At 37.5% G+C, this 13,148-nt stretch overlaps 1 protein-coding gene across 1 annotated transcript in view; it reads left to right on the top strand.

Moving 5' to 3' along the window:
- LOC103592671 (neurexin-3-beta) overlaps positions 1-8,919 on the top strand; it is a 61,090-nt gene extending 52,171 nt beyond the window's left edge. The window contains exon 3 of the mRNA XM_008575471.1: positions 5,513-8,919. Within this exon, the coding sequence (XP_008573693.1) occupies positions 5,513-6,438 (926 nt within the window). The 3' untranslated portion in view covers positions 6,439-8,919. The remainder of the gene's footprint in view (positions 1-5,512) is intronic.
- Positions 8,920-13,148: the final 4,229 nt, after the last annotated feature.

Below are 13,148 nucleotides of genomic sequence, written 5' to 3'. Positions count from 1 at the left end.
GGGATCGCAACCCTCAGTGTTGCCCCCGTACCGGACCGGGACCGGCAACGGGATCGCAACCCTCGGTGTTGCTCCCGCGCCTCGCTCAGCCAGTGAGCGGGAACCGGTCTGTATGTGGGATCCGAACCCTCGGGCGGGAGCGCCGCCGCGCTTCCCAAGTGGCGCACTATCCAGTGAGCCACCGGGCCGGCCCAGCTACCAATCTTAACATAAGATTGATAGGAAGCACTCTAATATTTTTTTAATAAAGAAAATACTTGTTTAGTGTTATCTGAAACGATTATTGAAATATCAAACCGAATGATGGACAATCGATATTTTTCCAACCCAGCAGCTTAATGAATTCTCTACCTCAATTTATGTGATTTTGTCCTGTTTGACATGTTGGATATTATTTTAGGTTTAAAACTAAGAACTTCTTAAATGGAGTGTTAGTTTATCTAATTATATTAAAACCTTTTATTTCTGTGGAAGAACCTATCTAAAGTCAGAAGAAAGTGATTGATTATTTAATTTTTATAGCTCAAAAATATTATTGGACCTAATAATACTAGCAATTGGCATTTCTGAGTAGCAGTAGGCACTATGCTAAATACTTACCAAATATTATTTAATATTCACATTGATGGTTTAAGGTAGGCTGTGTTATTATTCCTATTTTACATAGAATTTAAGAAATGTGACCAAAGTCATATGGCTAGTAAACAGCAAATTTCTGATACTAACCTGAGTTTGAGTGACTTGAGAGGCAAAGCTCTTAGCCAATAATCAAATGAAAAACTCCACTGGACTCCACTGGACATTCCATATTTTACAATGTTTAATGATATCAAGGGGCTTTGGCTCATCTCATCTGGGCATTTGTCGAATCTGTAGCCTTTCAAATTCAAACCCATTTCAGGCAAACCATTTGCTTTAAGTGGGGAGAGGAAATGGCCTACCTAGAAATTTGCATCATGCTTAAATATGTTATACTTAAGTATAAGTTGAGCCCATTTCTTAACTCAAAAACCCTTGAGTTTTTCTGGTGTCTTCTTCCCAGGTACTTGCCATGTTTGTCCTTGACTTTTTTCTGCAGGAGGCAGGAGAGCAATTTCACAATAGCAAGCTTTGTGACATTTGTGTGCTGCAAGTACACACTCCTGTGGCACCAAATCGCTAAACAGATGTCTTTGAACAGCTAGTTTAGTGGGAGAAAGAATGATTTCTCCCCATTATGTGTACATTTCCAAGCAGAGAATTAGAATAACACAAATATGAGATGAGGTAGAGATCCCAAATAGACATAACATAAATTCAGGAGTAATTGGAGACTGCTGTCCTCTCCCAGAGTCTCACTGTCATTGTTTTGGTATACTTATGACCTTTCAGACTCAAATATCTCCAGAGAGGCAAAGGTTGGAGCCACATGGAAACTTCATGCTAACACTCTTGTTTTTTTCAGATAACCCACTACATTCTCCATCACCTACAATGTTCTCATGGTTCAGAAGAATTCTACTGAATTTTTAATACATATCCTTTTCAATGGCAGAGAGAGTCCCTTGTGCTGGATATCAGCCCTAGAAGCATGAGTTATCTATCTATAAATACAACTATTAAGCAAAAATGCAGGGCAGCCTTCAGGACTAAAATAAATGTTTTATATCCCTAATGATCTCTCTAGTTTAAAGAAAAGCACAACCCTGCCAAAAAAAAAAAAGGGTATATATTCCCAATTTTAAAATATTAACTTTAAGGAATACAGATAGTTCTTATTTCAAAACAAAGAAAAATTCTGTGGATGGCATTGGAAATTAGGGTTTTGATGGAATACAGGTTTTGTATCACTCTGCCTATAACCCTTGATGACTTTAGGTTTGTTGATTCCATGAATACACTTGTAAGCATAGACATAGGGTTGATCACTGACTCCACAATATTCAGGCAGTAAAAAAAAGAAAAAAAAATATTATCAGTTGCAATACTTCTGAGGGTAGTCACTTTGGATTACACAAATAAACAAAAAGTCTTAAATAGTCTCCCACAAACTAAGCGATTTCTATTAGTGATCTAATGCTGGTAGAAATACATCTCAATACATTTCAAATGATGTGTGCTCTTGATCTCCCCAGTACATTATGATCATCTTAAATCTTAAAGATGGAATTTTATATTTAAACTGGTTATATACTCCAACTCATACATCTGTCCCAGACAGCTCTCATGTCTACAATTATCTAAAAGCTTCTACCTATTTTCATTATAATTTGTAATAATAACCCCTGCATCCCACTTGACTTCATTTTAAACTAAAGGCACTCTTCCGATTTCCTGAGATGCCAGGTAAGGGGGTTAATAAAAGCTTCTACAATTTCATTGATTAAAGACAAGCATAATTTGGGCTCACATTTTCCTGACAGAAGGCATCATTTATGATTTTTATCACTGCTAGCAGGATTTGTAATGAAATAGCCAAGAAAACTGAAGATTAGTAGTTTTGACAGATTTTTTTTATCTAAACTGTACAACAGCATACCCATCATTTTAGTTGTAAAATAAGCTCTTACATTTCACTTTGGACTCTCCAATCTTTTAGAAGCTTTTTATGAATTCACAGACTTCAGAACCCCCTTTCCATGCCATTGCAAAAAGGGTTATTTTTATTAAAAAAAAAAATCCAAGAGAGATGTTTACATTAGGGTGTTGAATGAGAAGGAAATAGCAAACGAAAGTGGAGTAATGGAATGCAAAGTGAGCAGTTGTAGATTTTGTACATTTTAAACAACAAAGGCCCTGTGGAAACTTTAGCTAGGATTAAAAAGAGAGAAAAACAACTAAAAAAAAAAAAGGCAAATTTTAGACTCCAGTTGGGTGTCACAGATGGTACACTAAAATTGCAAATGAATGCCACTCAGTAATCATGAAGACAGTGATCTTAATCTCACTTAAAGGGACTCTAGCATCCTAGTGTTTGCCTTTATATTTAAATTATTTGTACCAGGGCTTTGCCTCCGAACAAATCAGTTATTCCTTGTCTGTTAATCCAGTTTCCTCTCTGCTTACTCTACATGGGGTAGATTTTTGTTATTGCCGTAAGGAACAAATGATTCTTGGTATTTGTGCCAGAAAAGAACACATATGCTAAACCTTTGTTTTAGTTAAGCTGGGTAAAAAAAAAATCCTGTCGTTCCTAAGAAATCCCTAGGAAACCTTTGGACAGATTGCATGGGCCCTCGCTTCTCTCTCACCGCTGCTCTCCTGTTACTCAAACACTGCCCTCTTCCATATATCACCTTAAATAGCCCACTTGGGGCTCCCTACTAGAAGAATAAGAAAAAAAGTTGGCTCAGGGTTAGTTTTAGGACTAGTTTACCTTTAGGGAACTGCACTCCAGATCCCTTTTATAAAAACTAGCTAAAGTGTGTAAATTATGCATTAAATAAGTTGCAAGGGACATGAATTATATATGTTCTCAGTGTAAAAAGCAGGCATGTTGGTTCAGTAAGGCAAGTCTGAAACTTTGGCAAATCTGCAAAAATCATCTTGTTCAATAGTTTCAAATTCTGAGCACTAGAACAGAAGCTGGAGTTTAGAGCATAGGCCACAGTATCATCCTGAGATTCTCTGAAAGGTTCTTGTTCATTTCTCCACATGTGGTAAAATTATCACTTAGGCCAGAGATGACAGCACTATGTCCTGTTGTCCTTTCCCTTCCAAATGACACACGTTGTATGCACTATCACCTTCCTCCCCAACTCCACTTCTTTCTGCATAATACAATGTTATTGGCCAAACAGGGAAGGAGTAAAGGCTTCTGACCTGGGTGCAAGCAGTTCTTCTAAGGTACTTTGAAAGTATGCAACAGCTTCCTTCCCAGGAGGCCCTTCCCTTAACCCACCGGAAACCTGGACAATGTAGATGCAGCGCTTCTAATTGAGGCCCAGGCAATGTTTAAAGACACAAGGTGTGGAAAGCTGAATTAAAGAGTTCTAATTTGTGAATCAATCTTTATAGAAACACCTTGGAAGACTATGTAAGCTCAAAGGCTTGCCCTAGAATTTGCCGTGTTGAGCCACTGCAAATCCTTGTCAGTCTTTGTCACTCATAAGGGGGACATCTCAGCTACAGTCATGTCTGCTAACAAATACTCAAACACTGACTATCCCATTGCAGTAAAGTTATTACCAATGACACAACACACAGGGAACGCTGTACCAGTTGAAAGCTTAGTGGCCTGGCTCAGAAAAAGGCCTTCAACAATAATATCACATTAGCATCTCAACTTCTAACTGGGGCAGGGAAACATTGTGCCATTCCTGCTAGAGGATTTTTTTTTTTTTTAAGTGATAGCTGGAATAAAGTTTTCTGATATAAATTCAATGAAAAGACACGATTACTTCTTGAGATTCTTCCTCTGCTTGGAAAACAACACTGTAAGGAGACACGGAAGAGACCCTGATTATCTTGCTGACATGGGTGAACAATAATCTTGCCCTTACAGTTACGTGGGCAACATCCACCCCAGAATACATGGGACATCCATGATTTACAAGGGAAGGCACTGTGATTTCATCAACTATTCTGAACTTTCTGCCCTGACTTAGTCGATGTGTTTGTAAATGCAATAATGAGGGTCTATGGGTAAACTGATATATTTTTGCCACTGTAGATAAGAATACTGATTTAAAAAACTTGCTTTCTTAAGTCAACATTTCTAAATCTAAAAGTAAGTTTCCAGCAAGTCATGGATATCTAGGCTGAGTATTTTTGAAATCTGGCCTCCAGCTCAGCATATATTGCACATAGCATAAATACAATGCATAAACATATATTAGACTAATGCAAGTCAAGTTGTCATTTAATAGGGGAATTTCTGGAAAAGCATAGTCAAAATGGGTTTGTTAGAAGTCACTGTTGCTTAGCTTATAGTACCTGAGGACTGCTATTAACAGTTTAAAATAAAAGGTAGTAACATAAGAAAACACTGAAGTCTTTTATGTTCCTTGATCTTGGTCTCAATAACATGGAGAGTAGGTCATTCTCATCCTTGTGTAGGAAAATAAGTAAAAACTCAAGAAGGTGATAAAAGGAAGTCATGGGTACAATAATAAATTCACAAATTAAGCACACAATGTGTGTGTGCCCACCGCCCCCCTCACACACACACACCCACACACAATGTTGACAGCCAATCAGTATTCGCAACAATACAGTTGATTGAATGTCATCATTCCCAAAGCAGATCCTGGAAACAGCAGATTTGAATTCTACCTAAATAATTACTTGAGAGTATCTTTGAAATCTAAGCACCTGATCTAAGGATTTCAGGTTTGGGTGGCAAGAGGCATGTCATGAGCTCTAATACCCGCCAAGAACAATTAGCCTACAACCAGAAAAGATCTATATGTGGATCAGTTCATTTTTACTGTACTTTCTGATGCATGACCTATAAACTCCGTTCTTTGGGAATGACTATGAATTGTGCTTCCAACTATACTAATTCTGTTTTTCTTTTTCTTTTCAATCCCAGGAGGTGAATTAGTTATCCCTCTTCTTGTAGAAGACCCTTTAGCTACCCCTCCTATTGCTACTCGTGCACCTTCCATTACACTCCCCACTACCTTTCGCCCCCTCCTCACCATTATTGAGACCACCAAAGATTCCCTGTCCATGACCTCTGAGGCGGGGTTACCTTGCTTGTCGGACCAAGGCAGCGATGGTTGTGATGATGATGGCTTGGTGATATCTGGGTATGGCTCAGGGGAAACCTTTGACTCTAACCTGCCCCCTACTGATGATGAAGATTTTTACACCACCTTCTCCTTGGTAACAGATAAGAGTCTTTCCACTTCAATCTTCGAAGGTGGCTACAAAGCACATGCGCCCAAGTGGGAATCCAAGGACTTTAGACCTAACAAAGTCTCCGAAACTAGTAGGACTACTACCACATCTTTGTCCCCTGAGCTGATCCGCTTCACAGCTTCCTCCTCGTCTGGGATGGTGCCCAAATTGCCAGCTGGCAAAATGAATAACCGTGATCTCAAACCCCAGCCTGATCTAGTCTTGCTTCCGTTGCCCACTGCCTATGAGCTAGACAGCACCAAACTGAAGAGCCCACTAATTACTTCCCCCATGTTCCGTCATGTGCCCACAGCAAACCCCACGGAGCCGGGAATCAGACGGGTCCCGGGGGCCTCAGAGGTGATCCGGGAGTCGAGCAGCACAACAGGGATGGTCGTCGGCATTGTGGCTGCTGCCGCCCTGTGCATCTTGATCCTCCTGTACGCCATGTACAAGTACAGGAACAGGGACGAGGGGTCCTACCAGGTGGACGAGACGCGGAACTACATCAGCAACTCGGCGCAGAGCAATGGCACGCTCCTCAAGGAGAAGCAGCAGGGCTCCAAGGGCGGCCACAAGAAGCAGAAAAACAAGGACAGAGAGTACTACGTGTAAGCACGTGAATTCAAAGCGGAATTATTTACACATCAATCGATAACTGCTTGGACCAGGAGATTTGACAGATGTCAGAACTGTGACAACTGGGAGATGGGGTATACCATCACTCTGGTGGGGAAAACCATTTTTAACAGGACACACACAAAGATGTATCTATGTATACAGTTCAGCCGTGGCTGCTAGGTGTCAGCCGTGGCTCGGAGACAGAAAGTTCTTTCTGCCCTGCTGTATCATAAAGCACACACTGAATGCTCTGGAGCAAGCCCATGGCTCCACCACTTCTGCAGACTTGGAAGCTTCCTTCTGTTGAGGACCTTTTACAAAAGGTAGAAGACTTCATGACTTACTTGTTCCATAACTCCAAGTGAGTCTGTAATGATGTTTGTGAAGCTTGACTGTAACAATAGTTTTGGGTTTTTTTCTTTCTTTATTTTTAATTTTTGGTTTAATTATGTAAAAACAAAAAAAACAAAAAAAGTTAAAAAACAAACAAAACAAAACAAAACAAAACCCCAACCCTTATCTGTTCTGGCCAGTGTGTGTGTAACTTTCCAAGATCTGAGGGGAAAAATGGCTTTTGGGTTTCTGTTTAATTTTTTTGAGAATGACTGGACATAAGTTAAGAAAACAGAAAAAAAAAAAAACCCTCAGAAAACAAAAGTAAGAGAGACTATTGCCATATGAACTCAGAAGCTACCATGGTGTTCACTCTACATATCAGATTGTGGTGTCTCTAGAGTCTGTTGTTTGTTTTCTATAAAATGCTTTGTTGAATACATAGTAAAACCCATGTGATGGATAATAACATTGATTTAAAAAGCTGGTCCCCCAGGATCTAATTTCAGAATTTGCCACCTGAACTCTGAACAGATGGGTTTAGGGCTGGTTTTATCAGAGCTATTGGCTTTACTTAACAATAGTGCTCCTGTTCATTAACCCAGCCAAATTGTGCTAAAACTAAAACACAGCCTTTCCTAGGAAGGGGAAACGGGGGGTGGGCTGGATCTGTAACTGATTGAAATGCATGCAGATAAAAAAGAAAAGACAATACTAAAGTCTGTACAATAAACAAAACAGTCAATAGGGGAGTCCAACTTGTGATGGAACCACAAAAGGTCACACAAGCCAAACATGTCATGACCGAGTGCAAAATACATAGTTCTTTTCCCACCCCCAACATGATAATGGCTTTTATAGTGGTTTAATTTTGTAGCCTGACACTTATGAATAACTCTACCCTTCCATTTGCTCACTTCTCCCTTCACCCATCTTTTTAAAAAAACAAATAAATAAATAAATGAATAAAGCTGCTGTGACACACACAAAAGGAATTTAATAGTACTATATATATATAAATAAATATATATACAGATATATTTATCATGGTATGTTTGATGGGATGACTGACACAGGAAATCTGTTAAAGTCTTGAAGTGGAATGAGAATGTTGTTTTAAAATAAAATAGCAAAACAACAAAAAAGTGAACCTGAAAATGTGAAGAAAGTATGAGTTTTAGTTTTGTCACAGTTAACTGTGTCAAAGAGAATTAAAAAAAAATCTTCTCAGATTTTGTTTACATATTTTACTACATTTTTGCTGGTATAATTCCTTAGCCACCTTTGTACATACTGCTTTAAGAACTGTCCTTTCTTTTCTATTTGTTTATCTTGGTTTGGTTTGTATTCCAGTTGTCTTTTTCCTTCCTTTATGTAAAGAGGAAACAATGTACAGAAAAACAATAAACTGGTTGTATGGCCAAGCTATCCAAACAGCAAGAGACAGAGCAAGACAAATATTCACAGAAAAATGAAGTGTGTCCTCTGGAGGGTCAGATGTATACAATTTCTTTTGTACAGATGAAAATCAATCAGCTGTTTAGATTTAGAAATCTACTCCTGCTGGTCTTTGTAAGTTGCATGAATATTTGACTTTGAAAAAATATCTTAAAGACATGGGGCAAAAAGCGCAATCTAAACAATGGTAGCCTTTACTAATGTGTTTGGAAAGAGGTTTTCCTCATTACCTGATATTTCAATGTATTAAGAGTTTTTATTTTGCCATTAAAAAAGACAGAATTATAAAGAGATATCAAAGCACGATTTCAGATAACCTAAATGGCCCAGCTTATATGAAATTGATTATATCTCGATGTCTGTAAAAGATTGCTGTTCTTGGAGTCTTAAGGTCTTGTGAACTGATTTCCTGCTTTCTTTCTTTACATTTTTTTATTTGAGTAAAAATACATTTGTTATATTCCTTTTAGTGTAAGTTTCTATTTGGACAATTTTATGGGAACATGTGCATTCTGTATGTGAGCTTCTATCATATTCTTGTTGTTTTATTAGCAGACCCTACAGGAATTTATTTTATGATGTTGTGACATTACTGCTTTTTATTTTTCCTTTTCTCTTTTATTTCATATTTGCATTTTCGTTCAAGGATATGCTTAGCAATAAAATGTTCTTCCCAAAATCTTGTATGATGATGCACTTGTATTTTCTTAACATTTGGGGAAAAAATCTTGCACTGAGGCTAAATATGTTATATCATATTAAAAAGCCAAGTAAGCTAGAATCACTTTCATGTGATAAGAAATATTCTAATCAGTTCCTAACTACTTACATAAACTTATCAAAAGTGGCGTTTTATGGAAAAAATAATTAGTGTCTGTTAATTGAGGCGTTATTATTTAGATTGCTATGATAGACTAACCAGAAGTGAAAGCACTTTTTTGAAAAGGTAAGATGAGAGAAGCATTGTATTCTGGAAAAGGTTATTGGATATTATATTTTTAAAAGTGTTTGGTACCTTTTAAGTATTTGCTGTAATTCAACAAACCTTGAACAGTATTCCAGAACTATGTTTTTATGGTGCTTTAAGCACTCAAAAGTTTTAGATGTCTTCTTTCCAAGCTTCTCCCCACATATTGAAATTAAAAAAAAAAAAACCTGAGTCAAAAACAAAATTTAAATGAGTGTTTGAATTTTAACAGTTTCTGATTATAAAATTCTTTAGACACTCATTATAGCAGGAACTTTTCTCATATCTCTGATTCCCTTACATGCTTACTTTGCTAGTTGGATAGTCCATCATGATACCCTATGTTTTCCATCATGATCCAGAAACATAGATTTGACTGAATGGCTGTTCCTTATCCATGTCTTGGTTACCAGTTTTCAAAAAGTTAGAATTAAAAATATATGTATATTTAACCCTGTGCCTTCGGATTTCATTAGTGGAATGGCTATGCTATTGACTATTTTAGAAATGGAAAAAAGTTAGGCTCAGAGACGCCAAATTATGGAAAATTCCTTTTCTGGTTTCTGTCTCAGATAATTTACTTAAAGTAAAGCAATCATTTATCAATACCCATAATGTGCCAGGTGCTGTGTTGAGTGTTTTGATCTATGTAGTCCATTTAATCCCTGAGTGGTAGATACTGTAGTATTTTCTCCACTTTAAAGATGAGGAGACAAAGACACAAAGAGCTTAAGGGCAACTTGGTGGATATATTTTAAATTATGTTAAAAATCTGGTCTTGCTAACAGGGAGGTTGGTGGGATGTCGTGGAAAGGGTATAGATGTTGAGGTCAGAGAGAGTTGGGTTTATGTCCTAGCTGGATGACTTATTATATGTGGGCAAATTTTGGTCTCCCTGAGATCTGGCTTTCTCATCTGAAAAATTTAACAACTCCATAACTTTGCCTTGCAAGGGAGGTGGGGGGGTGGGGGGAAAGGAAATAATATAAAGTGCCTTTAGATGTGACACAGAATAGATACTTAAGAAGGTTTGTCTCCTTTTTAACTTTGAGTCCTATGTTATACCCTATACAATAGCTGCCTTCTAGAATTAGAAATTTTACACTAAATTCTACACTAAAAAAAATTATTTAGTAGTTGTCAAGCAATGTAGCCAAGTCACGCCCAGGGCTGACTATCTAGAATTAACAAATATATACACACACACACACACACACACACACACACACCCTGCCTTCTAGAATTAGAAATTTTACACTAAATTCTACACTAAAAAAAATTATTTAGTAGTTCTCAAGCAATGTAGCCAAGTCACGCCCAGGGCTGACTATCTAGAATTAACAAATATATACACACACACACACACACACACACACACACACCTAGATATATTTATCATGTTATGTTTCGATATAACGGATATAAGTATTGAGTACAGAGTCTGACCCATAGCCCTGAAACAATGATGGCTAATATTATCTTTTTAATTATATGTTATTATTCTAGAAAAAAATGAGCCAAAATTCATTCTAAAAGCCTAGAAAGAATACGTGTTGGAGAGTCACAAAGTAATTGTTTTACTTCTGTCACCTAAAATCGTAACTGTTTTTATTCTCCTACATGGATTGGGTTGAAATGATATTGATTGATTGACTCTTTGAGCTCTTCTTAAGTCTTCCACCAGAAATGTGTACAGCCCTGTAAAATGCTTTACTTCAACCAACACCTTAAATGTAGGGCCCGCGAAAAAGGTTCAAATGGAAATCTGTTCTGTGCCTCAAAGGGCAGTCTTCTATCCTTCCCAAATTACAGAGCCATCATTGCCTTAGATACACCTTCAAAATTCTACATTAGCTTTCCTCCCATCAACTTTCTAAATTTCTCTGTTTAATATATAATTCAAGGACCACTTTCAGCATTCACCCTTTTGATAATAAACATTTACTAAACACTGATGTGCCAGCCAATCTACTATTGGCTATTGTTACTTTGTTTCAGTAAAGGCAGAAAATAGCTATAAGGATTTTAAGCCTTCTTTGTCTCTTGTGTAGATTCACATAGGCCCAGGCTTTCTCTTCATCCATATTCAAGGTGAAGTCCTTATTTGTCTCAGTTGAACTGAAATTTTGGTTATGCTGCTTGAGATCAGTTTGATAATTATTTATTGAACATTTATTAAATGATTATTACATTTTAAATTGAGAGCCTTCAAGAGCTTATAATGTAATAATGATGCATAAGTAATGATACTACAGTGAATACAAATTAGCTGTCAGAAAAGTACAAACTAAGTCCTTTGGGGGTTCGGAAGAAATAACTTAAGGGGGGACTGACAGAGGGGAAGACATATTAGGTAAACCTTAAAAAATTGATAGGCAGAGATAAGAGTTGTATGCCATTCCAAAAAAAGCATTTAAGTAGGATAAAAATCATAATCTGGATGGATCACATTTTGTAAAAAGTGCACAGGTAGAAGATATAACTAGGAAGGTTTTGGAATCTTGTCAGTGATAGGGAAGAAAGAGACGGGAGAATGTCTGAAAAGTTCTACAGGACAAGGGCTGGTTTGTCACTGAGAACACAGGACACAAGCATGTTTGAACACAAAGGTAGTAATTGATCTATCCTTAGTAAAGGTAAAAGATGATTGGAGCGACCCAGTCTCCAGATAGAGGTGTTACTACAAAGAAAAGGGGGAATAAGTCAAACTTCTGATATAGAAACAAAGAAATAAAGAATGGGCTCAGAAACTGACATATTGCTGTGGAGGTGACAGAAGCTGAGGAAGTTGTAGTGAGAGATCCTAAGTGTTTTAAATAAATTAGGGAGTAAAGTCACCTAAGAGTGGGGCTATGACCACATGTCAGAGACTGCTGAGAACCCTGTTAAGAAAACAGTTGATAAAAGGATCTCTAAGGATTCGTAAGGGGTCAGCTGGCATTATCTGGCATTAATAGTAAAAACTTTATATTTTTACTATATTTTCTATTTTATTGTGAAATGATGAAGGCAGATATTTTTCTGAGTATATATATGGCCATAAAAACCACAAAAAACAAAAAGCAGACTCAAATAACTTAAATGACTTCTCCACGGTCACACAGCTAATAAGTGGCAGAGTCATGACTTAAAATCCAGTATTATGGTCTTAAATTTAGAGCTCTTTTCATTAAACAATGCTGTCTCTAGAGGAGCAAGCCATTTTCTTCTTTTTTCCAGAAGCAGTTGGAGTGGAAGCTAAGGCACAGGATGATAGAATTCTTGGATTAGTTTGCTCATATTCCCATCACAAAATACCACAAGCTGGGTGGCTTAAACAACAGAAACATTACTCATACTACTGAAGGTTGGGAGTCCCAGATCAAAGTTTGGTAGGGTTCAGTTCTGGTGAGGGCTGTCTTTCCTGGCTTATAGAAAGCCAACTTCTCATTGTGTGTTCCCACAGCATTTCTCCATGTGTAAGCTGAGAAATTCCAGAAAGAGATTTCTTTCTCTTCCTCTTCTTATAAGGCCACTAATACTATCAGATAGAGCCCCACCCTTATGATATTATTCAATCTTAATTATCTTCTTAAGACTCTGTCTCCAAATCAGTCACACTTGGTGTTAAGGCTTCAACATATGAATTTTGGGCAGACACAGTTCAGTCCATGACAGATGTACACAGTGTTGGGAATTGGTAAGGTGAAAATTTTAAAAGCTCAAGGAGTCAAGGAATCCAGAAGCAACTCTAACACTGTTGAAGTGGTTACATGAGCTAGGTAGAAGAGCAAATAAATCCACGAGAGACTAAACCACAGGGCAAGACAGAATCCATGTGTAAAGGCCAGGATGGGGAGGCAGTGTTAGGGTTGTATAAGAGTGAGGGTATATAAGACAGAAACGGCTAAAGGGAATGTATGCTCAAATCTTGGAGATGTATTAAACGAACAGTGTGAGTTTCAAG

This window comes from Galeopterus variegatus, unplaced genomic scaffold (genome assembly GCF_000696425.1).
Source record: "Galeopterus variegatus unplaced genomic scaffold, G_variegatus-3.0.2 Scaffold1198, whole genome shotgun sequence".
Lineage (NCBI taxonomy): Eukaryota > Metazoa > Chordata > Mammalia > Dermoptera > Cynocephalidae > Galeopterus > Galeopterus variegatus.
Note: the sequence above shows the minus strand (reverse complement) of the source record. Positions and strands in the feature narration are given on the sequence as shown.